The 24909-nt window shown below is 42.1% G+C and overlaps 1 protein-coding gene across 2 annotated transcripts in view; it reads left to right on the forward strand.

Annotated features, from left to right (window-relative positions):
- Positions 1-24909, forward strand: part of LOC115135103 (cGMP-dependent protein kinase 1-like) — a 137468-nt gene that overhangs the window by 82231 nt on the left and 30328 nt on the right. For both annotated transcript variants that reach the window (XM_029669386.2, XM_029669385.2), the window contains exons 4-5: positions 14999-15104; positions 22983-23046. In XM_029669386.2, the coding sequence (XP_029525246.1) occupies positions 14999-15104; positions 22983-23046 (170 nt within the window). The remainder of the gene's footprint in view (positions 1-14998; positions 15105-22982; positions 23047-24909) is intronic.

Consider the following 24909-nt stretch of genomic DNA (forward strand, 5'->3'; position numbering starts at 1 on the left):
TGTCCAATCACTGTCACTGTCCAGGCTCCCTGGTCAGTTTCTTGACATATTTTTGCAAAGGGGTATAAAACCCCAGAGCTTCTGAGCTGGATGCAGTGTGCTGCTGTACAAGCTTTTTCAATATATAGTACCGAGCAGGTGAAAGTGTTTCTTTAATATTTTAATTTGATGTTATAAAAGATATAACCTAGGGCCCTGATTCTGAGAGAAAAATACATTAGATAGAGGAATGATTTTAATTTGACAATCCTCTATATTGGAACAGTAACTGGCTACTGGTAGTGAGGTTTGGTCAATATCCAGAATATTCCGAACTCACTGTGCAATGTAAAAAGAAAAAAAAAGAAAGGCAATCTTGTTGTCACAAGATGTGAGGTAATGTGTTATCCCTGGGCCATGAATAACATTAGCAAACCTGCAATCACGGGGCATGCTGCAAACTACTTTCAGAAGGGCCACTCTGCTTCTACGATAACGCTGACTTTACATTGACAAGTACCTGGTCCGGTAATGGGAAAATGTTAATGGTGAACTTCCAAAACATCTCCAAAGTTACATGATGACTGCAGGCTTGGAGGTCTTGAAGCCATGTCTCCACCATGTAATACAAATCAGGGCCCTGTTCAATCAAACACTGACAACTGGTCGTTTCCGGAGCAAAACAACATTCCTCCTACACTGTGAGAAAACACTAACCATACAGAGTTCATTAAATGTGTTTTATTGACTACATGAACCCAAGGGTGACTTCTCTAAGTACAAGAACAATGTTATTTGGTCTTACCCCAGAAAAATAGTCACTAGTTTGATGGAGTTGGAACATCAGTGTGATTAACATGTCTGATGGGCAAGCCAGTATCACTTCAGCTCAGGCTAAATCATTTCCTGTGTTAATTGTCATACAGTTTGAGTGAACAAAGTGTTACCATTGCCAAACGGAGAGCTTTTTTAACAGCTAGCTTATGTGCATGACATACATTATCAGTTGGATAGCTGGATGTATTGTGCAGTATGCAGTCTATGCATTTGGTGTAGAGACGGTTAGATGTGATGTGGTGGTGAACAGTAGTGTTTTGTATTCTGAGTCAGGTAAATGGTGGTTGGGTGTGGGTGGTGGTAGGATGAAGAACAGTGGCACATTTTCTCTAGCAGCTTCTCCACTCTAGGGCCATAGATTCCTCTCTCCCACATGGGGAGAACATTTGCAGCAGGGAGATTGTCTTCCTTTTGCTTCTGATTTAGTCACCTGTGACATAGTAACAAGCACATTTAAGTTATGATAAAGTTTTAGTGCAACCAGTTTTTGACACTGAAAGTGGGAGCTATGCATTCACAGTAAATCAAAGCTTATATGTTTTTTTTTATTTTTTTATTTTTATTTTACCTTTATTTAACCAGGCAAGTCAGTTAAGAACACATTCTTATTTTCAATGACGGCCTGGGAACAGTGGGTTAACTGCCTCTTCAGGAGCAGAACGACAGAGTTGTACCTTGTCAGCTCGGGGGTTTGAACTCGCAACCTTCCGGTTGCTAGTCCAACGCTCTAACCACTAGGCTACCCTGCCGGTCACAAATTATTCAAAATACACATTCTTACAGTTCAAGTGTTACCATCCATAATTGTTCAGCAAAGAGTCAATCCATTGTTTGAGACTATAGCCCAACATTTCAGTGTGCATTGTTAGTAAGATGCTTTCTATTTTCCATTAGCGTTGTTTTGTGCTCTGTTCTACTTTGCCTGGTCAAAATGGCCTGTCATAATTTCTCACGCTCTTAAGAACTCATGCAGATATAATCAAATAAGACTGGAGTTATTAATGACTTTGGGGAGGGAGGAAATTAAGCCTCTCAAGCAGTCTTTTACACCCTGCGGCTCTCAGACAGACTCCATTGGCCCTACGGTTAATGCCCTAGGATCTTCCCCTGAGATGAGAGCGGAGGAGTGGAGAGGGGTGATAGTGAGAAAGAGAGAGATTAAGGGAAGTGTGGTGTGGAGAGAGAGAAACACAAAGTGGCTGAACTCTGGTGCTCAAACACTAAGCATGCCTTGGAACTGTTGTCAGAAGACAGACTAGGGTCCCCCAGCTACATCATAATTCACACGGCACAAATGACCTGAGGGCCCAGGAGGGAAGGGTGGCCTCAGCACTCAAGGGAGTGATTGAAAAAGCTATTTCCACTTTCCCCAACGCACAAGTGGTTATCTCCACCCTGGAACCACGAAAATACGTTCAGCCTGCTACCATGCAGCGGGTGAATGCAAGCATTTCGCAAGGCTGTGACTCAAAACCTAATGTATACCTGGCCCACCACTCCACCCTGAACTTGAACAGCCTTTACGACCAGGTCCACCTCTGCAAGGTAGCAATCCTAACTTTTGCCAAGACCCTGAAAGACATCACCCTCAACCGTAGCCCCAGCACCTCACACAGGAGCAACAGAGCAACGGACACCCCGCCGAGACCAGCGAGACACCCTCCCAGAACTGCAAGACCCCCTCCTGAAGGACCTGCACCGAGAGACCCACGCCAAGAGGACCTACACCCAGACCACAGCATCACCAGCCACACCCGAACCAGATAAGACCACCCCAAGATAACCCTTGCCACATCCTAGGTAAAGCCCCGCCTAATCTCAGTTCACTGGTCACCATAGCAGCACCCACTCGTAGCACGTGCACCAGCAGGTATATCTCACTGGTCACCCCCAAAGCCAATTCCTCCTTTGGTCGTCTTCCCTTCCAGTTCTCTGCTGCCCATGACTGGAACGAATTGCAAAAATCTCTGAAGCTGGAGACTCACATCTACCTCACTAGCTTTAAGCACCAGCTGTCAGAGCAGTTTACAGATCACTGCACCTGTACTTAGCCTATCTGTAAACAGCCCATCTATCTACCTACCTCAACCCCATACTGGTATTTATTTATTTATTTTGCTCCTTTGCACCCCAGTATCTCTACCTGCACATTCATCTTCTACCGATCTACCATTCCAGTGTTTAATTGCTATATTGTAATTACTTCGCCACCATGGCCTATTTATTTCCTTAACTTACCTCATTTGCACTCACTGTATATATACTTTTTGTTTTCTTTTGTTCTACTGTATTATTGACTGTATGTTTTGTTTTGTCCATGTGTAACTCTGTGTTGTTGTATGTGTCAAATTGCTATGCTTTATCCTGGCCAGGTCGCAGTTGCAAATGAGAACTTGTTCTCAACTAGCCTACTTGGTTAAATAAAGGTTCAATAAAATACAAATAAAATACAATCCTATATAGGCCCCCCCATATCAGACCTATGCCCCTTCTGCCCACCCCATGCCCCCCCGCCCCTGCGGCAAGAACCTCAACATGACAGCAGACATATACCCAGGCCGTGAGCACAGTAACAGGCCCAACCCCAAGCCCCATCCTGCAACCTAAGAGGTATGTATCAGATGCTAAACATGCTCTGCTCACTCCTACTGTGATGGTCCTGGCCTAAACCACATAGATCACTGCACCTGTACTTAAAAACACCATTCACCAAACTACCAGGTGTGAAACAGGGAAGAGACTCAGGGGGGAATGCTAATTTGGTATAGAGCAGACCTAACCCCTCTATTAAATTAGTCAAAACAGGAACATTTGACAGAAATTAAGGAAATTATCACAGAGAGAAATGTCATCATGTGTGCTACATATATCCCCCACTTTAGAATCCACATACTTTAACGATGACAGCTTCTCCATCCTAGAGGACAATTTACAGGCCCAGGGAAATGTACTAGTCGGTGGCAATCGAAATAACAGAACTGGACAAGAACCTGAATCCCACAGCACACAGGGGGACAAACACCTACCTGGAGGTGACAGCATTCCCTCCACCATATGACCCCTGGGACAAACACCTACCTGGAGGTGACAGCATTCCCTCCACCATATGACCCCTGGACACAATTACGACAACATAACCAACAAAAATGGGCTCCAACTCCTGCAGCTCTGTCGGATGGTGGGTATGTACATAGTCTATGGTAGGCTTCGAGGGAACCCCTTTGATAGGTACACCTATAGCTCATTTCTTGGCAGTAGACTATCAGGTATCAAGGTAAGACCCAAGTGCAGACTGTGTGAAGTAACAATGTTTATTGTAACAGGGGCAGGCAAACGACAGGTCAAGGCAGGCAGGGGTTGATAATCTAGAGTAGGAGCAAAGGTACAGGATGGCAGGCAGTCTCAGGGACAGGCAGAGTGGTCAGGAGGGCAGATACAGTGTCAGGACAGTCAAGGGTCAAAAACCAGGAGGAGGATAAAAAAGCTTCTGGACAAAGACATGCACTGCCAGGACAAATGCTGGTAATCTTGACAAACAAGATGAACTGGCACAGACAGAAAACACAGGTATAAATACCCAGATGATAATTGGCGAAGATGGGCAACACCTGGAGGGGGTGGAGACAAGCACAAGGACAGGTGAAACAGATCAGGGCATGACAAGACTACTTTACCACTGACCTCAACCCAGAGTCTCTTAGAGCATTCACAGTCAGTCCACAGACACCCGTATCAGATCACAGCAAAATCACACTCTACTTGAACAGAGCTATGCTGAATCAGGAGTCATCAAAGTCAAATGAACTGAATACTATTTAGAAATGCTATAGATGGAAGGGAAGTAGTGTGGAAATCTACCAAAAAACAATTAGGCAACAAGAAATTCAATCCCTTCTAGACAATTTTCTGGACAAAATGTTTGACTGCAATAGTGAAGGTGTAAGCTTAGCAGTATAAAACCTAAACAGTGTATGTGACCTCTCAGCTTCCCTATCAAATCAAAAATTTCAAGCAGACGACCTAAGAAAATTAACAACAATGACAATGGTTTGATGAAGAATGCAAAAACCTAAGAAAGAATTGAGAAACCTATCCAACCAAAAACATAGAGACCCAGAAAACCTGAGCCTTCACTATGGTGAATCACTAAAATAATACAGAAATACACTACGGAAAAAGAAGGAACAGCACGTGAGAAATCAGCTCAATTTAATTGAAGAATCTATAGAGTCTAAACACTTCTGGGAAAATTGGAATTCTAAACAAACAACAACACAAATAGTTACAGTTGAAGTCGGATGTTTACATACACTTAGGTTGGCATCATTAAAACTTGTTTTTCAACCACTACACAAATTTATTTTTAACAAACTGTAGTTTTTGCAAGTTGGTTAGGACATCTACTTTGTGCATGACATAAGTCATTTTTCCCAACAATTGTTTACAGACAGATTATTTCACTGTATCGCAATTCCAGTAGGTCAGAAGTTTGCATACCCTAAATTGACTTTGCCTTTAAACAGAAAATTATGTCATGGCTTTAGAAGCTTCTGATAGGCTAATTGACATAATTTGAGTCAATTGGAGGTGTACCCGTGGATGTATTTCAAGGCCTACCTTCAAACTCCGTGCCTCTTTGCTTGACATCATGGGAATATCCAAAGAAATCAACCAAGACATCAGAAAAAAATTGTAGACCTCCACAAGTCTGGTTCATCCTCGTGAGCAATTTCCAGACACCTGAAGGTACCACATTAATATGTACAAACAATAGTATGCAATTATAAACACCATGGGACCACGCAGCTGTCATATACCGCTCAGGAAGGAGACGCGTTCTGACTCCTAGAGATGAATGTACATTGGTGCGAAAAGCGCAAATCAATCCCAGAACAATAGCAAACGACCTTGTGAAGATGCTGTAAGAAACAGGGACAAAGGTATGTATATCCACAGTAAATTGAGTCCTATATCGACACAACCTGAAAGGCCGCTCAGCAAGGAAGAAGCCACTGCTCCAAAACCACCATTAGAAAGCCAGACTACGGTTTGCAACTGCACATGGGAACAAAGATCGTACTTTTTGGAGAAATGTCCTCTGGTCTGATGAAACATAAATGGGCATAATGACCATAAAGACCATTGTTATGTTTGGAAGAAAAAGGGGGAGGCTTGCAAGCCGAAGAACACCATCCCAACCGGGAAGCACGGGGGTGGCAGCATCATGTTGTGAAGGTGCTTTGCTGCAGGAGGGACTGGTGCACTTCACAAAATAGATGGCATCATGAGGAAAAAATTATGTGGATATATTGAAGCAAAATCTCAAGACATCAGTCGGGAAGTTAAAGCGTGATCTTCCAAATGGACAATGACCCCAAGCAAACTTCCAAAGTTGTGGCAAAACGGCTTAAGGACAACAAAGTCAAGGTATTGGAGTGGCCATCACAAAGCCCTGACCTCAATCCTATAGAACATTTGTGGGCAGAACTGAAAAAACATGTGTGAGCAAAGAGGCCTACAAACCTGACTCAGTTACACCAGCTCTGTCAGGAGGAATGGGCCAAATTTCACCCAACTTATTGTGGGAATCTTGTGGAAGGCTGACCCAAGTTAAACAATTTAAAGGCAATGCTACCAAATACTATTTGAGTGTATGTAAACTTCTGTCCCACTGGGAATGTGATGAAAGAAATAAAAGCTGAAAAAAATAATTTCCACTATTATTCGGACATTTCACATTCTTAAAATAAAGTGGTGATCCTAACTGACCTAAGACAGGGAATCTTTACTCTGATTAAATGTCAGGAATTGTGAAAAAATTGAGTTTAAATGTATTTGGCTAAGGTGTATGTATATTTCCGACTTCAACTGTATCTATCCAAAATTGAGAATTTTTTGGGGCTCTATAACAAGGAACAAACAGCAAAAACTCATACGTGATGAAATGCGAATCTTATAATCAACTATTAAAGACTAGCAGAAACCACTGGATCTTCCAATTACATTGAATGAACTACAGGACAAAATACAAACCCTCCAACCCAAAAAGGCCTGTGAGGTTGATGGTAAATCTAAATGAAATTATACAATATACAGACCAAAAATTCCAATTGGCTATTCTTAAACTCTTTAACATCATCCTCAGCTCTGGCATATTTCCCAATATTTGGAACCAAGGACTGATCACCCCAATCCACAAAAGTGGAGACAAATTTGACCCCAATAACTACCGTGGGATGAGTCAAAAGCAACTTTGGGAAAATCCCCTGTATTATTGTTAACAGCGGACTCGTACATTTCCTCGGTGAAAACAATGTGCTGAGCAAATGTGAATTTGGCTTTTTACGAAATTACCATACAACAGACCACGTATTCACCCTGCACACCCTACCGCTCAAAAGTTTAAATAGTACCCGCAACACACCAGTCCCAACGTTAACAGTGAAGAGGCGACTCTGGGATGCTGGCCTTCTAGGCAGCGTTCCTCTGTCCAGTGTCTGTATTCTTTTGCCCATCTTAATCTTTTATTTTTATTGGCCAGTCTGATATATGGCTTTTTCTTTCCAACTCTGCCTAGAAGGCCAGAATCCCAGACTCGTGTCTTCACTGTTGACATTGAGACGGGTGTTTTGCAGGTATAATTTAATGAAGCTGCCAGTTGAGGACTTGTGAGGCGTCTGTTGCTCAAACTAGACACTCTAATGTACATGTCCTCTTGTTCAGTTGTGCACCGGGGCCTCCCACTCCTCTTTCTATTTTGGTTAGAGACAGTTTCGCTGTTCTGTGAAGGGAGTAGTACATAGCGTTGTACCAGATCTTCAGATTCTTGGCAATTTCTCACATGGAATAGCCTTCATTTCTCAGAACAAGAATAGACTGAAGAGTTTCAGGAGAAAGGTCTTTGTTTCTGTCCATTTTGAGTAGCCTGTAATCGAACCCACAATTGCTGATGCTCCAGATACTCAATTAGTCTAAAGAAGGCCAGTTTTATTGCTTCTTTAATCAGACCAACAGTTTTCAGCTGTGCTAACATAATTGCAAAATTGTCAATTAGCCCATTAAAACGATGAACTTGGATTAGCTAACACAACGTGCCATTGGAACACAGATGTGATGGTTGCTGATAATGGGCCTCTGTATGCCTATGTAGATATTACATAAAAAAAACAGCCGTTTCCAGCTACAATATTCATTTACAACATTATCAATGTCTACACTGTATTTCTGATCAATTTGATGTTATTTTAATTGACAAAAATTTTGATATTTTTTTCAAAAACAAGGACATTTCTAACTGACCCCAAACTTTTGAATGGTAGTGTATATCAACATATTTGCGAGGGCACTAGAACAGGCTGCTATACCCGGCCTCACCCTACTAGAATCTGAAGTTAAATGTCTACTGTTTGCTGATGATCCGGTTCTTCTGTCCCGAACCAAGGAGTACCTACAGCAGCACCTAAGCCTTCTGCACAGATTCTGTCAGACCTGGGCCCTGAAAGTAAATCTCAGTAAGACAAAAATAATGGTGTTCCAAAAATGGTCCAGTTGCCAGGACCATACAAAACAAATTCCATCTAGACACTGTTGCCCTAAAGCACACAAAAAACTATACATACCTCGGCCCAAACATCAGCGCCACAGGTAACTTCCACAAAGCTGTGAACAATCTGAGAGACAAGGCAAGAAAGACCTTCTGTGCCATCAAAAGGAACATAACATTTGACATACCAATTAAGATCTGGCAAAAATACTTGAATCAGTTATAGAACCCATTGCCCTTTATAGTTGTGAGATCTGGGGTCCACTCACCAACCAAGATTTTACAAAATGGGATAAACACCTAATTCAGACTCTGCATGCAGAATTCTGCAAAAATATCCCGTGTACAACGTAAAGCAACAAATAATGCACGCAGAGCCGAATTTGGCCGATACCCTCTAATGATCAAAATCCAGAATTCTAGCGATTCCCAAACCTTCCATGACAAAGCCATCACCTACCGAACAATGAACCTTGGAGATTAGCCTCCTAGGTGGCAGGTAGCCTAGTGGCTAGAGCGTTGGACTAGTAACCGAAAGGTTGCAAGATCAAATCCCTGCGCTGGCAAGGTAAAAAATCTGTCTTTCTAACCCTGAATAAGGCAGTTAACACTGTTCCTAGGCTGACATTGAAAATAATAATTTGTTCTTAACTGACCTGCCTGGTTAAATAAAGGTTAAAAAAAAAGCAAGATGGTCCTGGGACTGTGTTCACAAACAGACCCCAAGGTGCTCCAGGACAACAACACAATTAGACCCAACCAAATCATGAGAAAACTAAAAGACAAATACTTGACATGTTGAAAAGAATTTGCAAAAAAACGGAGAAAACTAGAAGGGAGTACACAGTGGAGGAATGACTGACCCAAAATTAAGGAAATCTTTGACTATGTACAGACTCAGTGAGCATAGCCTTTCTATTGAGAAAGGCTGCCAAAGGAAGACCTGGTTCTCAAGAGAAGACAGACACGAGCACACTTCCCACAAAATGAGGTGGAAACTGAGCTGCACTTCCTAACAACCTGTCAAATGTATGACCATATTAGAGACACATTTTTCCCTCCGATTACACAGACATACAAAGAATTCAAAAACAAATCCAATTTTGATAAACTCCCATATCTGTTGGGTGAAATACCACAGTGTGCCATCACAACAGCAAGATTTTGGATCTGCTCTCACAAGAAAAGGGCAACCAGTGAAGAACAAACACCTTTGTAAATACAACCTTTATTTATTTTCTCCTTTGTACTTGAACTATTTTCACATCATTACAGACATAATATGACATTTGAAATGAATGTATTATTTTGGAACTTTTGTGAGTGTAATGTTTACTTTTGTTTATTTCACTTTTGTTTCTGTATTTCACTTGCTTTGGCAATGTAAACAAATGCTTCCCATGCCAATAAAGCGCCTTAAAAATGTAAATTGAATTGAGAGAGAGGGACATTAGAGGACAATAGTGAAAGATGGCGATATGCTGTGTGAGCCACAAAGTAAGAGTGAATGAAGAGAATTAACATGTATACCAACAGAAAGCTCCTCCATGTCGTACACCACAATAGTATGACAGCATGCCACTTCTCATTGTGAATGTTCAGACCACATTTTGTGCCCAACAGCAGCAGTAGTTGAGACATACAAGCCCCCTGTCCTCTCAGAGCTGCCTATCTATCATCAGGTTAATTACAGAGAGGGACTTATGATCATTCTCAGAGTAGCTAATGACCACCGCTGCTCCGAAGGTTCGGATAAAGATGCATGTTAATTAATATTCCAACACATTTGCCTTTCCATGCCACAGTGATATAATTATAGAGTATGATGAGGGGAAATGGGGCTACAGGGAGAGAAAGGAGAGATATTCATAGAAAGAGTTGGGGGGTTGATAGAGAGACAGCGAGGGGGGTTAAAGAGGCAAAATCAGAGAAAGATAGGGAGAGAAATACAGTCAGTCTATCCTCCATTATAATAGTGGGGTATGACTGTTGTAGAAAACCCTCAGTCCACTATACAAAGTGTGACCTTTAACTCTCAAAGTGTGACTATCTAATTCTCCCTTACTTCTGAGTGAAACAGTGCCTATAGGAGTCTAGGTTCATAAACTCACTATCCTTTCTATACCCAGGCACTCTGGACTTTTGTTCCTAATGAGAACGGTACAAGTTGGCACTCTTTTTCATAGTCCTTAGAGTCGGATATGAACAATTGTCCTCCACCCTTTGTTGGTATGCTTTTTTCTGCTGTGTTCCCCAGGAGATGCAGTTCAAATCAAATCAAATCAAATGTATTTATATAGCCCTTCGTACATCAGCTGATATCTCAAAGTGCTGTACAGAAACCCAGCCTAAAACCCCAAACAGCAAGCAATGCAGGTGTAGAAGCACGGTGGCTAGGAACAACTCCCTAGAAAGGCCAAAACCTAGGAAGAAACCTAGAGAGGAACCAGGCTATGTGGGGTGGCCAGTCCTCTTCTGGCTGTGCCGGGTGGAGATTATAACAGAACATGGCCAAGATGTTCAAATGTTCATAAATGACCAGCATGGTCGTATAATAATAAGGCAGAACAGTTGAAACTGGAGCAGCAGCACGGTCAGGTGGACTGGGGACAGCAAGGAGTCATCATGTCAGGTAGTCCTGGGGCATGGTCCTAGGGCTCAGGTCCTCCGAGAGAGAGAAAGAAAGAGAGAATTAGAGAGAGCATATGTGGGGTGGCCAGTCCTCTTCTGGCTGTGCCGGGTGGAGATTTTAACAGAACATGGCCAAGATGTTCAAATGTTCATAAATGAACAGCATGGTCGAATAATAATAAGGCAGAACAGTTGAAACTGGAGCAGCAGCACGGCCAGGTGAACTGGGGACAGCAAGGAGTCATCATGTCAGGTAGTCCTGGGGCATGGTCCTAGGGCTCAGGTCCTCCGAGAGAGAGAAAGAAAGAGAGAAGGAGAGAATTAGAGAACGCACCCTTAGATTCACACAGGACACCGAATAGGACAGGAGAAATACTCCAGATATAACAAACTGACCCTAGCCCCCCGACACATAAACTACTGCAGCATAAATACTGGAGGCTGAGACAGGAGGGGTCAGGAGACACTGTGGCCCCATCCGAGGACACCCCCGGACAGGGCCAAACAAGGAAGGATATAACCCAGTTTCCCCTCCCCAGTTGTATGTATGCTGTGTGTCTCTTCTCCCTGCTATTGTATTGTTCTCCCTCCATTGGACAGTCAGGATTATGTGACTTGAACTGTGTAAGAATATTCACAAAGTTGCTTATTTATGTGTATTTTATCATGGTTGTCTTTGTTCTTCTGAAACTGACATGAGGGGGTGTCACAACTCATTATAATCCTGGTGCCATACAGCTTTACAAAGCAACTGCAGCAGCGCTGTGTATCACAGCCATCCGGGACCAGAGAGGGACTGCGTTTCAAAGATACTGGAGTAATTTTCAACTTCATAGAGAACATTCACCATGAGAGTACAATGGTGTGATGATTTAACATTTGGGTGCTTCTTTTTTAAAACTTTGAACAATACCAGTACACAAATTAAAACATATAATTATTTGCTGCCTTCTATTAAAAAACAAAGTTACACTGACATTCTATTGTATTGAATTACATTACAAATCATTTTGGCAGTCACCCCGCTTGTATATAAATGGTGCGACTTACATTCAGAAGTAAAGATATTCAAATACATTTTATTCTGGTGACTTTGGACAAAGTAATTCTGTTCAAGCCTTTCTCCTTTTGCTCTGTGATGTTTTCTCTCCAGCCACTGACAAACAGAGCTCTGACCTCAGTTGCTGTATAAGGGCTTAAACAAAGCTGTTCTCTCCCTGAGGGTGACACAAGGCAAATCAACTGATCCTTGATTACACACATCCTTGATTACACACATCCTTGATTACACACAGGCTTTGTGATAATCCCAATCAACAGCTCAATCGATCACATTTGTATGGGAAACAGTTCAAGTGAAACTAAAAGAGGGAAAGAGCCAGATAATGTTAAGGGAAACATTGACCTTACAATACTCTTTAATTTGGATGATGCCTAATATGAATCAGAACAGATGTTCTATGAACAGGTGCTTCTGAGGGATGGTGGCATCACTGCACTTTTACTTGCTAGCATGATAACAGGAAACTTCCCAAGAGCAAGTGGGACAGATTAAGAGGGGGGAGGGGAAACAACTACAAACTATCAGGGCAAAGCTACGGCCTTTTTAAGATAGGGAAAGTGTGGGGGGGGTGTATGGGCCACGGAGACCCATGAGGCGGCACATAATTGGCCCAGTGTTGTCCGGGTTATGGGAGTGTTTGGCCGGCTGGGATTTCCTTGTCTCGACGTGCTCTAGCGACTCCTTGTGGTTGTGCCAGGCGCCTGCAAGCTGACCTAGATCGCCAGTTGGACGGTGTTTCCTCTGACACATTCGTGTGGCTGGCTTCCGGGTTAAACAAGCAGTGTGTCAAGAAGCAGTGCAGCTTGGCAGGGTCGTGTTTCGGAGGGCGCATGGCTCTCGACCTTCACCTCTCCCGAGTCCGTTGGGGAGTTGCAGCGATGAGACAAGACTTTACCTACCAATTGGACCACGAAAAAGGGGTGAAAATTTAAAAAATGAAATATGTCTGGGCCTGTCAAGGACAAGGTAGAGGAAGAGGAGACTGTGGCTGAAAGATCACACTTTGTATGCTGTGGGGAACATAAATCCTGATGGGCCTTCATAGCAGACTTGATCACACACCTTTTTTGTGGTTGCAATAGTGTTGTTCCAATCTCTTTAAGGGATGAGCTCCCAAGGGTGCGTGCCTGTGTGTGCGTTGGTGCGTGTGCTTAGAGATCAACACACATTTTTGCTAGTACGTTATATGCAGTATGCATCATGCATGTATTCTCAGTCTGCTTCAACATAATTCACTCACTACCAGACTCCCACACTTCTCAAGACCCTTCACATTCCACCTCCATCCCTGCCTGTTGTCAACCCAGGGCCTGGAGTGGCTTTAGTACGCTGTCGAGCTAATGGCTGAACGGCCCACAAGCATTAAGACATCCATCTACACACATTGCAGGCTAACTAGCTCCCTAAGTCTCACTGCAATTTAGTCAAGTCTCCAAATAACCCACTTACCCTCACTGCAATGCGCTCCTGGCCTCTCAATATCTGATTTCTCCATGCCCTGTGAATTGCCCACTCACTGCCGTAGCACTCTGTTGGCTCTGTGTTTACACAACTACGTCACTCCTCTTAACAGCTGTTGCTTTAGCGCCTAACAGGAATGTTACTTCAAAATATTTTCTAGCCCTCCTCTCTGAGGTTTGGGTTTTAGAGGTCTGGAATGGCGGTCTGTTCCCTAGTAATCATAGGTTGGATCCCTTGATTTCATGCAGCCTGATAGTACTGGAAAGCTGACAACAAAAGGGTGATACTGTGGCTTCACTAAGACTTCTGCTAGACTGTGAAATTTCCATCTGCCATATTGCGTCCATTTAACCAGTGTTTCAGCTCCGTGTTTGTGAGTTATCTAGGCCCAAGAGAAATAGGTTTTTGGAATGTGTTTTAGTTATTTAGTGCTTAAAGAAGGATGCATTGTGGGCCTCCCGGGTGGCGCAGTGGTCTAGGGCACTGCATCGCAGTCCGTGGGGCGACGCACAATTGGCCTAGCGTCGTCCAGGTTAGGGAGGGTTTGGCCGGCAGGGATATCCTTGTCTCATCGCGCACTAGCGACTCCTGTGGCGGGCCGGGCGCAGTGCACGCTAACCAGGTCGCCAGGTGCACAGTGTTTCCTCCGACACATTGGTGCTGCTGGCTCCTGGGTTGGATGCGCGCTGTGTTAAGAAGTGCGGCTTGTTTGGGTTGTGTATCGAAGGACGCAGGTCTTTCAACCTTTGTCTCTCCCGAGCCTGTACGGGAGTTGTAGCGATGAGACAAGATAGTAACTACTAACAATTGGATACCATGAAATTGGATGAGAAAAGGTGGTAAAATTCAAAAAATAAAAAAGAAGGATGCACAGTCTCCTTCCTCATTAGTTGGTACAAGGTCTGCAGACAGTTTTAGCCTGTGAAGAAAACGGATCTAACTGGGACTAAAAAGAGCCTGACCATCTAATGAGAGAATCTCTCCTGTGGTCTGGCAGTGTTTGATCACACAGAAAACAGTGGGCTTAACTGTTGCTCCTTGGAAGTATGTGGGTGTGTGTGTGTGTGTTATCTTGCCTACCCTTAAGTGTCTGTTTGTCAATTAATTGGTGTTTGTGTGTGTTCTGATTAGAAGAGGAGGAGTCAGTGTTACAGTGACACAGACATCCAAGTAGACAGGTCAGGATCAGAACAAACAGGCAAAGCAACAAACAGATGAACACGCACAGACATGGTCAGCCAAATGAATCCATTCATCAGTGATGGAAGTCATTCTAATAGCCTTTCTGCGGTGGGTTCTTATGGGATAGCCTGGGCCGGTTTAAGTTCTTTCTCTCCTCATCTCTCTCAAAAGTGCACTCATGTTGTCCAAGTAGACACCTGGTTAATGATGATATCTCATTATATTGTGAACATGACCTGGTATCCATGTTTCTTCCTGACTACTCTGATCACTCCTTCCTTCTCCATGTTCTCCCTCTCCAGCTCTCACCAATGTGAAGTTATGGGCCATCGACCGACAATGCTTTCAGACTATTATGATGAGGACGGGCCTGATCAAACACACCGAATACATGGACTTTTTAAAAAGGTGAGGAACAGAAATACTATAAATTCCCTGTATATAGCTACATTCTTATATTTTATTTTATTCCTGTTTTGTTAGTTACTATTAGATATTATTTTTAAACTCTGCATCATTGGGAAAGGTTTGTAAGCAAGCATTTCAATGTAAAGTCTACACCAGTTGTATTCAGTGCATGTGATGAAAAACATTGGATTTGATTACATTATAACATTTAATTATTTATCAATATACCAGACTCATACGACCTAGGGTTGGCGATATTGAAGTGATTTAACATTGAAGTCACATTTCCCCATTCGTATCCAGTTACATAATGATAGTTAACCGGTGCAATTGTCAAACGCACGCTTGTTTGCAAATTTGACCTGTTAGAGTCGGTGCCCTTCTGTTTTCAAACCCTAGTGCCAGGTTTGTTAATTGACCTGTCTGTCTTATATGAGTCTCTTGCGCTGAGGTAGGAGGGGTGGAAGTATCTGAGGTGTGTCCTTATAAAAACATATACCAAAGTGACAATTTCAGGCAGCACTGGTGGGGATATTTAAGACCAACCAAAAGCTGGTGTTAGCAGTAACTTGGTTGGTTATGGTATGGATTCTGACAGTGGAAGTGCAGCCTGTCCAGCCATGACAACCACATGTGTTACGCACGCCTCTGTGAAGTGGGAACGCAACACCCTGCTACAACTCAACTCTCTGTGAAGCGAAAGAGGTGTGGACTGTAGGTGCGAGTAAGGATGACAAAAAGCAGAATTTACCCCTTACTAGGAATTTATTCCTTCACATATGGGGAAAAGGGGCTGAACAGAACCAAAGCAAAGACAGTAAATGTCAAAGCCCCCCTCTCCTATCTTACCTGCCTAGCCACTACTTATCTAACTTAGCACCACCTGGTGCACTAACCAAAATACAGGGGGTGGTCCGCCCAGGTCTTACCTAGTGTGCCTAGACAGTAAATATACTACTCTTGCCTAAGCACGCCCTAGGTACCTTCCCCTTCCCCCCCATGGGAACAAATGAAACAGAATAACACAAACAATTACAATAATCAAAACAGTGCGTCCTATTGACACATAACAGACATAACAGACATAACCAATCAGCTCCCTCAGCAACAACTAACATAGTACACACCAAATCGCTTTCTGAGAAACAACCAACACTATATAACCCTCAGCTCCCTGAAAAACGACCAACACCACTCTCAGCAATTGAATTCTCTATATCACAATCAATCTCTCCAGCAATGATGTTCCAGCAATGATCTCTCATCTGAACAGAACACAGGCTTTTATATAGCTTCAGAAGGAATGGGTAATTGGAGACAGCTGCATCTTGATGAGGAGGCGGGGTCAGCTCTCCAATTAGCCATGGAGTCGACCAATCAGCTGCTTGAGGGATTTCAGGAAGCCATTTACTGAAATACACACATGCAAATACACCAACTACAACACAGAAACTGGGGAACGTAACAACATGGAACAAGATTCATTTTCTTTTTTGTTCCCGTAAACCTTGTATTTAGAAACATAAAAACAAATATTTGTACACATTTCGTTTAATTTGATTAAAAACCAAGCATAGCTTCCCCTCCTCTCAATGAAGGCTGTTTTTTGGTCATGACCAATGCATTCGACAGTTAGTCAATCCTTTCATAAAGGGTTTGACTCATGAGACCTCTTAATGAATCAAAAACCAAAAGAATGTAAATTAATCAAAACCAAGCCTTAATTCACACAATAATTTTTTTTTTGCAACAATATGTCCGACACAGCCCAGGACTCATAGCCCTACCACCAGTGCTAAGATTTTCCATTGCATTTGGTTTGTTAAAATAGAGCCCAATGTCTCCTTCAAGTTTGTTTTACGCATCTGGAAGTACCCACTCTACCGGAAAAATTATTATCCCTTCTTCCTGCTCTCTTTCTTCTCTCTATCTGACGTTGGCATTAGCATAGGGTTTGGCAGAGGAGACGGGCTGAAGACAGGGAAGCCTATTATCATATTAAAGGCAGAATTTTGTTGCACGGACATACAGCGTGGGATAAAATATGTCCTCATCAAAAGATGGAGGGAGAGGAGCGTGTCATATGCATCAAGCAGGATATATGAGGTGCATTGGAAATGTACTGCTTTCTCTGTCTGTTCTGCTGTCTGTCCCTCTGATTGTCCCCCTGTTCTGTCTTTCACATTATTTCCCTCTTTTTGCCAAGCAGCAGCTACTCTTCCTGGGGTCCAGAAAGCAGTTATATACAATTAAAAACATTACATTACATTTCACAACAGATATCCCATTAAGTGTGTGCACTCAGGCCATTCCTCTACCACTTATCTACAACAAAAAAATCTATGTGTACGTGTGTGTATATTGTGTATGTTATCATGTGTGTGTAGGCGTGTGTCTGTGTGTGTACCTCTTCATAGTCCCTACTGTTCCATAAGGTCTATTTTTATCAGTTTTTTCATCTGATTTTACTGCTTGCATGAGTTAGTTGATGTGGAATATTGTTCCATGTAGTCATGGCTCTATGTTGTACTGTGCGCTCATAGTCTTTTCTGGACTTGGGGACCTTTAAGACATTTCTGGTAGCATGTCTTGTGGGGTATGCATGGGTGTCTGAGCTGTGTGCTAGTAGTTTAAACAGACAGCTCTGTGCATTCAACATGTCAATACTTCTCACTAATACAAGTCCTTCTCTCCTATACTTTGAGCCTGGAGAGATTGACATGCATATTATTAATGTTAGCTCTCTGTGTACATTTAAGGGTCAGCCGTGCTGCCCGGTTCTGGGACAATTTTCCTTAGTCCCTGTTTGTGGCACCTGACCACATGACTGGACAGTAGTCCAGGTACGACAAAACTAGGGCCTGTAGGACCTGCCTTGTTGATAGCATTGTTAAGAAGGAAGAACAGCGCTTTATTATGGACAGGCCTCTCCCCATTAGTTTACAATCCAGAATTACTCCAACAGTTTAGTCTCCTCAACCTGCTCATTTTCCAAACTTTTCATTACAAGATTGAGATTTAGGGTTTGGTCAATGATTTGTCCCAAATACAATGCTTTTAGTTTTTGAAATATTTAGATCTAACTTATTTCTTGCCACCAATTATGAAACTGACTGCAGCTCTTTGTTAAGTGTTGCAGTGATTTCACTTGCTGTGGTAGATGACGTGTATAGAGTTGAGACATCAGCAGACATAGACGCACAGGCTTTACTCGGAGCCGGTGGTAGGTCATTAGTAAAGTTTGAAAAAAGTAAGGGGCCTAGAAAGCCGCCCTGGGGAATGCCTGACTCTACCTAGATTATGTTGGAGAGGCTTCAATTAAAGAACACCCTCTGTGTTCTGTTAGACAGGTAACTCTCGATCCACAACATAGCAGGGGATGTAACACATAAGTTTTTCCAGCAGCAGATTATGATTGATTGATAATGTAAAAAGTTGCACTGAAGTCAAGCAAAACAGCTCCCATAATATTTTCATTATCAATTTCTCTCAGCCAATCATCAGTCATTTGTGTAAGTGCGTACATGTTGAATGCCCTTCCCTTTAATTCTGCTGAAAATCTGTTGTTAATTTGTTTAAATAGCATTGTGTCTGGTCAAACAATTATTTTGAAACAACTTTACTATGGGCTGGTAACAGGCTGATTTGGTTGGCTGTTTGAACGAGATTTTTTTTTTTTTCCCTCTTCCACACTTACTTTACAGAATTCAAAATTACAATTATTGTCTTTCAGAATTTGGTCAGTTATGCTTGGGTGTGTAGGTTCAGAATTTGTTGTTGGCATGTCATGCCTAAATTTTCTAATTTTGCCAATGAAAAAAATATAAGTGGTTGCCAATATCAGTAGGTTTTGTGATGAATGATGGAGCCAAGTTGACCATTTTTGCCACAATGTCATTTAAGGTGCTCCAAAGCTTTACTATCATTCTATATATGATTTATCTTTGTTTTATAGTATAGTTTCTTCTTCTTGATCAGTTTAGTCACATGATTTCTCAATTTACAGTACATTTGCCAATGGGCTGTGCAGCCAGACTTATTTTCCATTGCTTTTGTCCCATCCCTGTCGCCCATAAAATGCTAAAATTCCTTATCAATCCACTGGGATTTAACAGTTTTTACAGTCATTTTCTTAATGTGTGCATGTATATTAGTAACTGGAATAAAGACTTTCATAAATGTGACTGGTTTCTCCTCATTACATACCACAGACCAGCAAATATTCTTTAAATCTTCAAAATAGGAAACACTACAAAATTACTCATATGACCTCTTATACACTATATTCCGGCCAGCTGTTGGAACTTTGGTTTTCCTAGATATGGCTACTATATTATGATCACTACATCCAATGGATTTAGATACTACTTTAGAGTAGATTTCTGCAGCATTAGTAAAGATGTGATCAATACATGGATTGTTTCATTGTAAATACCCTGTTAGGTTGACTGATAACCTGAACCAGGTTGCAGGCACTGGTTAGATTTTGAAGCTTTTTCATGAGTGGGCAGCTTGATGAAACTAAATCAATATTAATTAAGGTCACCCAGAAAATACAGTATACCTCTCTGTTGATATCACATACATTATCAAGCATTTCACTCATATTATCCAGATACTGACTGTTAGCACTTGGTGGTCTACAGCAGCTTCCCTCAAGAATGGGCTTTAGGTGAGGCAGGTGAACTTGTAGCCATATTACTTCAACAGCATTCAACATGAGGTCCTCTCTAAGCTTTACAGGAATATGACTCTGAACATAAACGGCAACAACTCCACCATTGGCATTCCTGTCTCTTCTGAAGATGTTTAAACCATGTATTGCTACCACTGTATCATCAAAGGTATTATCTTAGTGAGTTTCAGAGATATATGTCAGTATATGAATATTATCTGTTCCTAGCAAGTTCTCGATTTCATGAACCTTGTTTCTTAGTCTACATAGTATGTTAATCTGGGCTATTTTTTAGCACTTTCCTGGAATTTTTGATAGTTTGTATTGCTTTGTAGTGTGTACGGCCCAGTACATCACTGGGGCCAAGCTTCCTGCCATCCAGGACCTATATAATAGGCGGTGTCAGAGGAAAGCCCGTAAAATTGTCAGAGTCTCCAGTCACCCAAGTCATAGACTGTTTTCTCTGCTACTGCACGGCAAGCGGTACCGGAGCGCATAAGACTGCTGACAAATTGATCAAATGGCCACCTGACTATTACATTGACCCCCCCCCCCCCCCCCCATTTGTTTTGTACACTACTGCTACTCACTGTTTATTATCTATGCATAGTCACTTCACCCCTACCTACATGTACAAATTACCTCTAACCTGTGCCTCCGCACACTGACTCTGTACCGGTACCCCGTGTATATAGCCTTGTTATTGTTGTGTTATTGTGTTTCTTTTTATTATTTTTTACTTTAGTTTATTGGGTTTTCTTGAACTGCACTGTTGGTTAAGGGCTTGTAAGTAAGCATTTCACTGTAAGGTGTGCACTTGTTGTATTCAGCTCATGTGACAAATAAAGTTTGATTTGATTAGAATTTACTGGGAGGCTTATGAGAGGTAGACATGACAGTGATATTTATGTTTGAGCTGATTCAGTGCAGGGTGAGTTGGCCCCAAACTGACTTCCTACTAGGGCATCCCGCCTCAGTGCTAACAGTATAGGTTCTTAGGCACATGATTACAGCGTAGGATTCAGACAGAGGCATTCAGCGGAGTTAAATTAGGTTACTTAAATTATGACTGCCAATGCCCCTGGGACAATGTACATTTGCAGCAGCAACTGAGCGACACAATGGTAGGGATTATCTGAGCAGGGCTTGGGTCAATGATAAGTCATTGTCTCAACGCAGCCTTGAAATGCACGGACAGGGTCCAGGAGCCAAGATGTTCTAGTTTGTTAGCAAGGGGGTGTAATTCAGGTCCTGGAGTGACGGCTGCTTTTCATCCAGGGTTTTTGCCAATTAGAATTGAAGTCAGTCAATTCAGGAAGTGATTTGAATTTTAAATTCAAAAATATATATATTTTAAAAATAATTAGCTTCTCCATTTCAGTTTTTGGAGAAATTGTTGAAAATAGGTGGCATTTCAGTTTACTTCCTGAATTGACCCCAACCCTTTTTTTATCGTTGCCATTCAATTAGAGATTGATAACACCTGGCTAACCCATTTTCCAGCAAATCAATTACCTGAATTGATCAATTAAGGGCCAAGGGGAATGAAAATCAGCGAGACTGTGGCACTCGAGTTCAGATGGTTCACAGTCCCATTTTAGAAGACTGGAGTCTAAGCCACGTGCATGCAAACCCTCACACACACACACACACACAAAGACACTTGTAAACACCATCCTATTCCACTTCAACAGTTTTGAACCTAACAACATGATGATCAAATTTACCATTTTATTACAACCCAATTAAGTCGTTGGATGCATAACTTTCCATAACAGAGGCTTTTTGTTTGCCGGAATTGTTTCACGGCTCGGGGCCTAAAGTCACATATGTTTCCCATTGTAAGGAACTATCTGACAAGCCATTTTCTGGCCAGGGTCCATGGAGGAAATTCAGCACCAGGAGTCAGTGCTGGGGCGAGATGGTTCAGATTACTTTAATAAAGCATGGAAAACGAGAGGGAGTTGGAGATGGAGAAACAGAGAGATGATATAGAGAGATAAAAGCCTTTGTTCCAATGCCTGGGTGCTATTTTTCTCTCCCCTCTGATAAACATTGGCCAGTTTTCTTTAGTCCATGTCGATAACGAGCAGATGGGATTTAGGATTCAGAGGACTGCAAGGAAACGCACAGAACAAACATCAAGCCTCTTCAACCTCAGAGTGTGTGTGTGTGTGTGTGTGTGTGTGTGTGTGTGTGTGTGTGTGTGTGTGTGTGTGTGTGTGTGTGTGTGTGTGTGTGTGTGTGTGTGTGTGTGTGTGTGTGTGTGTGTGTGTGTGTGTGTGTGTGTGTGTGTGTGTGTGTGTGTGTGTGTGTGTGTGTGTGTGGATGTGTGTGTGGATGTGTGTGTGTGTGTGTGTGTGTGTGTGTGTGTGTGTGTGTGTGTGTGTGTGTGGGTGTGTGTGTGTGTGTGTGTGTGTGTGTGTGTGTGTGTGTGTGTACACATACAGAAAACCACACATAGTAAATGTGTAGTGTATTTATATAGGTTCATTTCTGGATTATACTTTCACCAACGTTAAGAAAAATGAGCGAGCGTAATAACAGAAACTCTATTCAGGCTAACCTATTGACTGTGTAGCTGCCGATATTACATGACCGTATACTGAGTGTACAAAATATTAGCAACACCTTCCTAATATTGAGTTGCACCCACCTTTGCTCTCAGAACAGCCTCATTTTATCAGGGCATGGATTCTACAAGGTGTCGAAAGTGTTCCACAGGGATGCTGGCCCTTGTTGACTGCAATATTTCCCACAGTTTTGTCAAGTTGGCTGGATGTCCTTTGGGTGGTGGACCATTCTAGATACACACTGGAAACTGTTGAGCGTGAAAAACCCAGCTCTGTTGCAATTCATGACACTCAAACCCGGTGCGCCTAGCACCTACTACCATAGCCCATTCAAAGGCATTCAAGTATTTTGTCTTGCCCATTCACCCAAATGAATGGCACACATACTGTACACATTCTGTGTCTCAAGGCTTAAAAATCCTTATTTAATCTGTCTCCTACCCTTCATCTACACTGATTGGATGGGTTTAACTGGTGACATCAGTATGGGATCATAGCTTTCGACTGGATTAACCTGGTCAGTCTATGTCATGTTTTGTATACTCAGTGTATATGTCTAATAGCATCAATGCCCTGTGGCATTGTGGATCCCTATTCTTCCTTGACTTCCTGACTCTTTTCTTCCTGCAGTGTACCAACGTTCCATGAACTTCCGGAGGAGATACTAAGCAAGCTGGCTGATGTCCTTGAGGAGGTAGGTCCTCCTTTGAAAGCCATTTATGTACACAAATGTGTTCGCCAAGGATACACATTTCTATGGAAACAAAAGAGCATTGCGTGAATGGATAATGGATGCCTACGGGTTGAGGATGTTCTTGCTATGCTGAAGGCAGAGGAGGTTTGAGAGTTCTGAGCAACTGGGTATGGTGTTGATGAACTTGTATGTGATGTGACAACACATACAATTGAAATATAATTGAAATTCTTGAAGGACTAATTGAAATTCTTGGAGGAATCTCACCAGTCAAAGATGGTCAGATCACCACTTTTGCCCAGAGGAATGTATATATTGTACCTGTTCTCTGGTTTACCTTTTTTGTTTCGGTTTCCTCTATGAATTATTTCAGACTTCTGGTGGTTTTGTAAAAGGTTATATGTTTTTTTTTAGCACTGCACTACTGAGCTCCATTTAAACTATTTGTTATCCTTTTTCCTTTGATATGTTCTCCAGTTGAAACTGATTTTTACATTTAGTTTGTCCTGCAGGCTTTTAGAAGCCTGTAGCATTTGCATTCCTCTGTGTGTGTGTGTGTGTGTGTGTGTGTGTGTGTGTGTGTGTGTTTGTGTCTGTGTGTGTGTGTGTCTGTGTGTCTGTGTGTGTGTGTGTATGTGTGTGTGTGTGTGTGTGTGTGTGTGTGTGTGTGTGTAGATAATGACCAGGAAGTGGTCCCAATTTTGGCCATAAAGTGTTCACTTCACAAGGACAGAAAAATCTATCAATTATGCTAAACTATGAAAATCTATGCACTCTCTACAACTTAAGGTTTTTCCTATTCCGTTTTAGTTTCTTTCAACAAATATTTACCTCTCTTTCAAGAGAATGAATACATGACACACAATCATTAAAGTTCATTTTAAAGCTATAATATTGTTTGTGCATGTTATTCAATGTGTGTATAACGCTTGCCATTTCGTAGAAAATGAGAACCTTTGTGACTACAGTGGTGAAATGAATCAATGCATTTAAAAAAAGAACAGACCATCTGACTAATGCTTGGGACATACACTGACTGCCAAACACAAACCAAAATAACATGTTAACATTATGTTTCTGAGAGCCCCTCTGTGTCATTCAATACTATGTTGCATTCACCAAAGTACTGTTTATTCTAATGTCAATCAGGTGCTGTCGTATTGATTTGTCTAAGATTGCACTGTATGTCTCAGTCTTTCGGAAAGTATTCAGACCTCTTCCCTTTTTCCACATTTTGTGGAAATACCCCATAATGACAAAGTGAAAACAGGTTTTTATAGATGTTTGCAAATGTATAAAATAAAAAAATAGAAATACCTTATTTACTTAAGTATTCAGACCCTTTGCTATGAAACTTGAAATTGAGCTCAGGTGCATCCTTGAGATGTTTTTACAACCTGATTGGACATGATTTGTAAAGGCATACACCTGTCTATATCAGGTCTCACAGTTGACAGTGCATGTTAGAGCAAGAATCTAGCCATGAGGTCAAAGGAATTGTCCGTAGAGCTCCGAGACAGGATTTTGTCAAGGCACAGATCTGGGGAAGGGTACTAAAAAATGTCTGCAGCATTGAAGGTCCCCAAGAACACTGTGACCTCCATCATTCTTGTATGGAAGAAGTTTGGCACCACCAAAGTATTCCTAGGGCTGGCCCGCCCGGACAAACTGAGCAATCAAGGGAGAAGGGCCTTGGTCAGGGAGGTGATGGTCACTCTGACAGAGTTCCAGTTCCTCTGTGGAGATGGGAGAACCTTCCAGAAGGACAATCATCTCTGCAGCACTCCACCAATCAGGTATTTATGGTAGAGTGGCCAGACACTCCTCATTAAAAGGCACATGACAGCCCACTTGGAGTTTGCC

Source organism: Oncorhynchus nerka, linkage group LG10 (assembly GCF_034236695.1).
Source record: "Oncorhynchus nerka isolate Pitt River linkage group LG10, Oner_Uvic_2.0, whole genome shotgun sequence".
NCBI lineage: Eukaryota > Metazoa > Chordata > Actinopteri > Salmoniformes > Salmonidae > Oncorhynchus > Oncorhynchus nerka.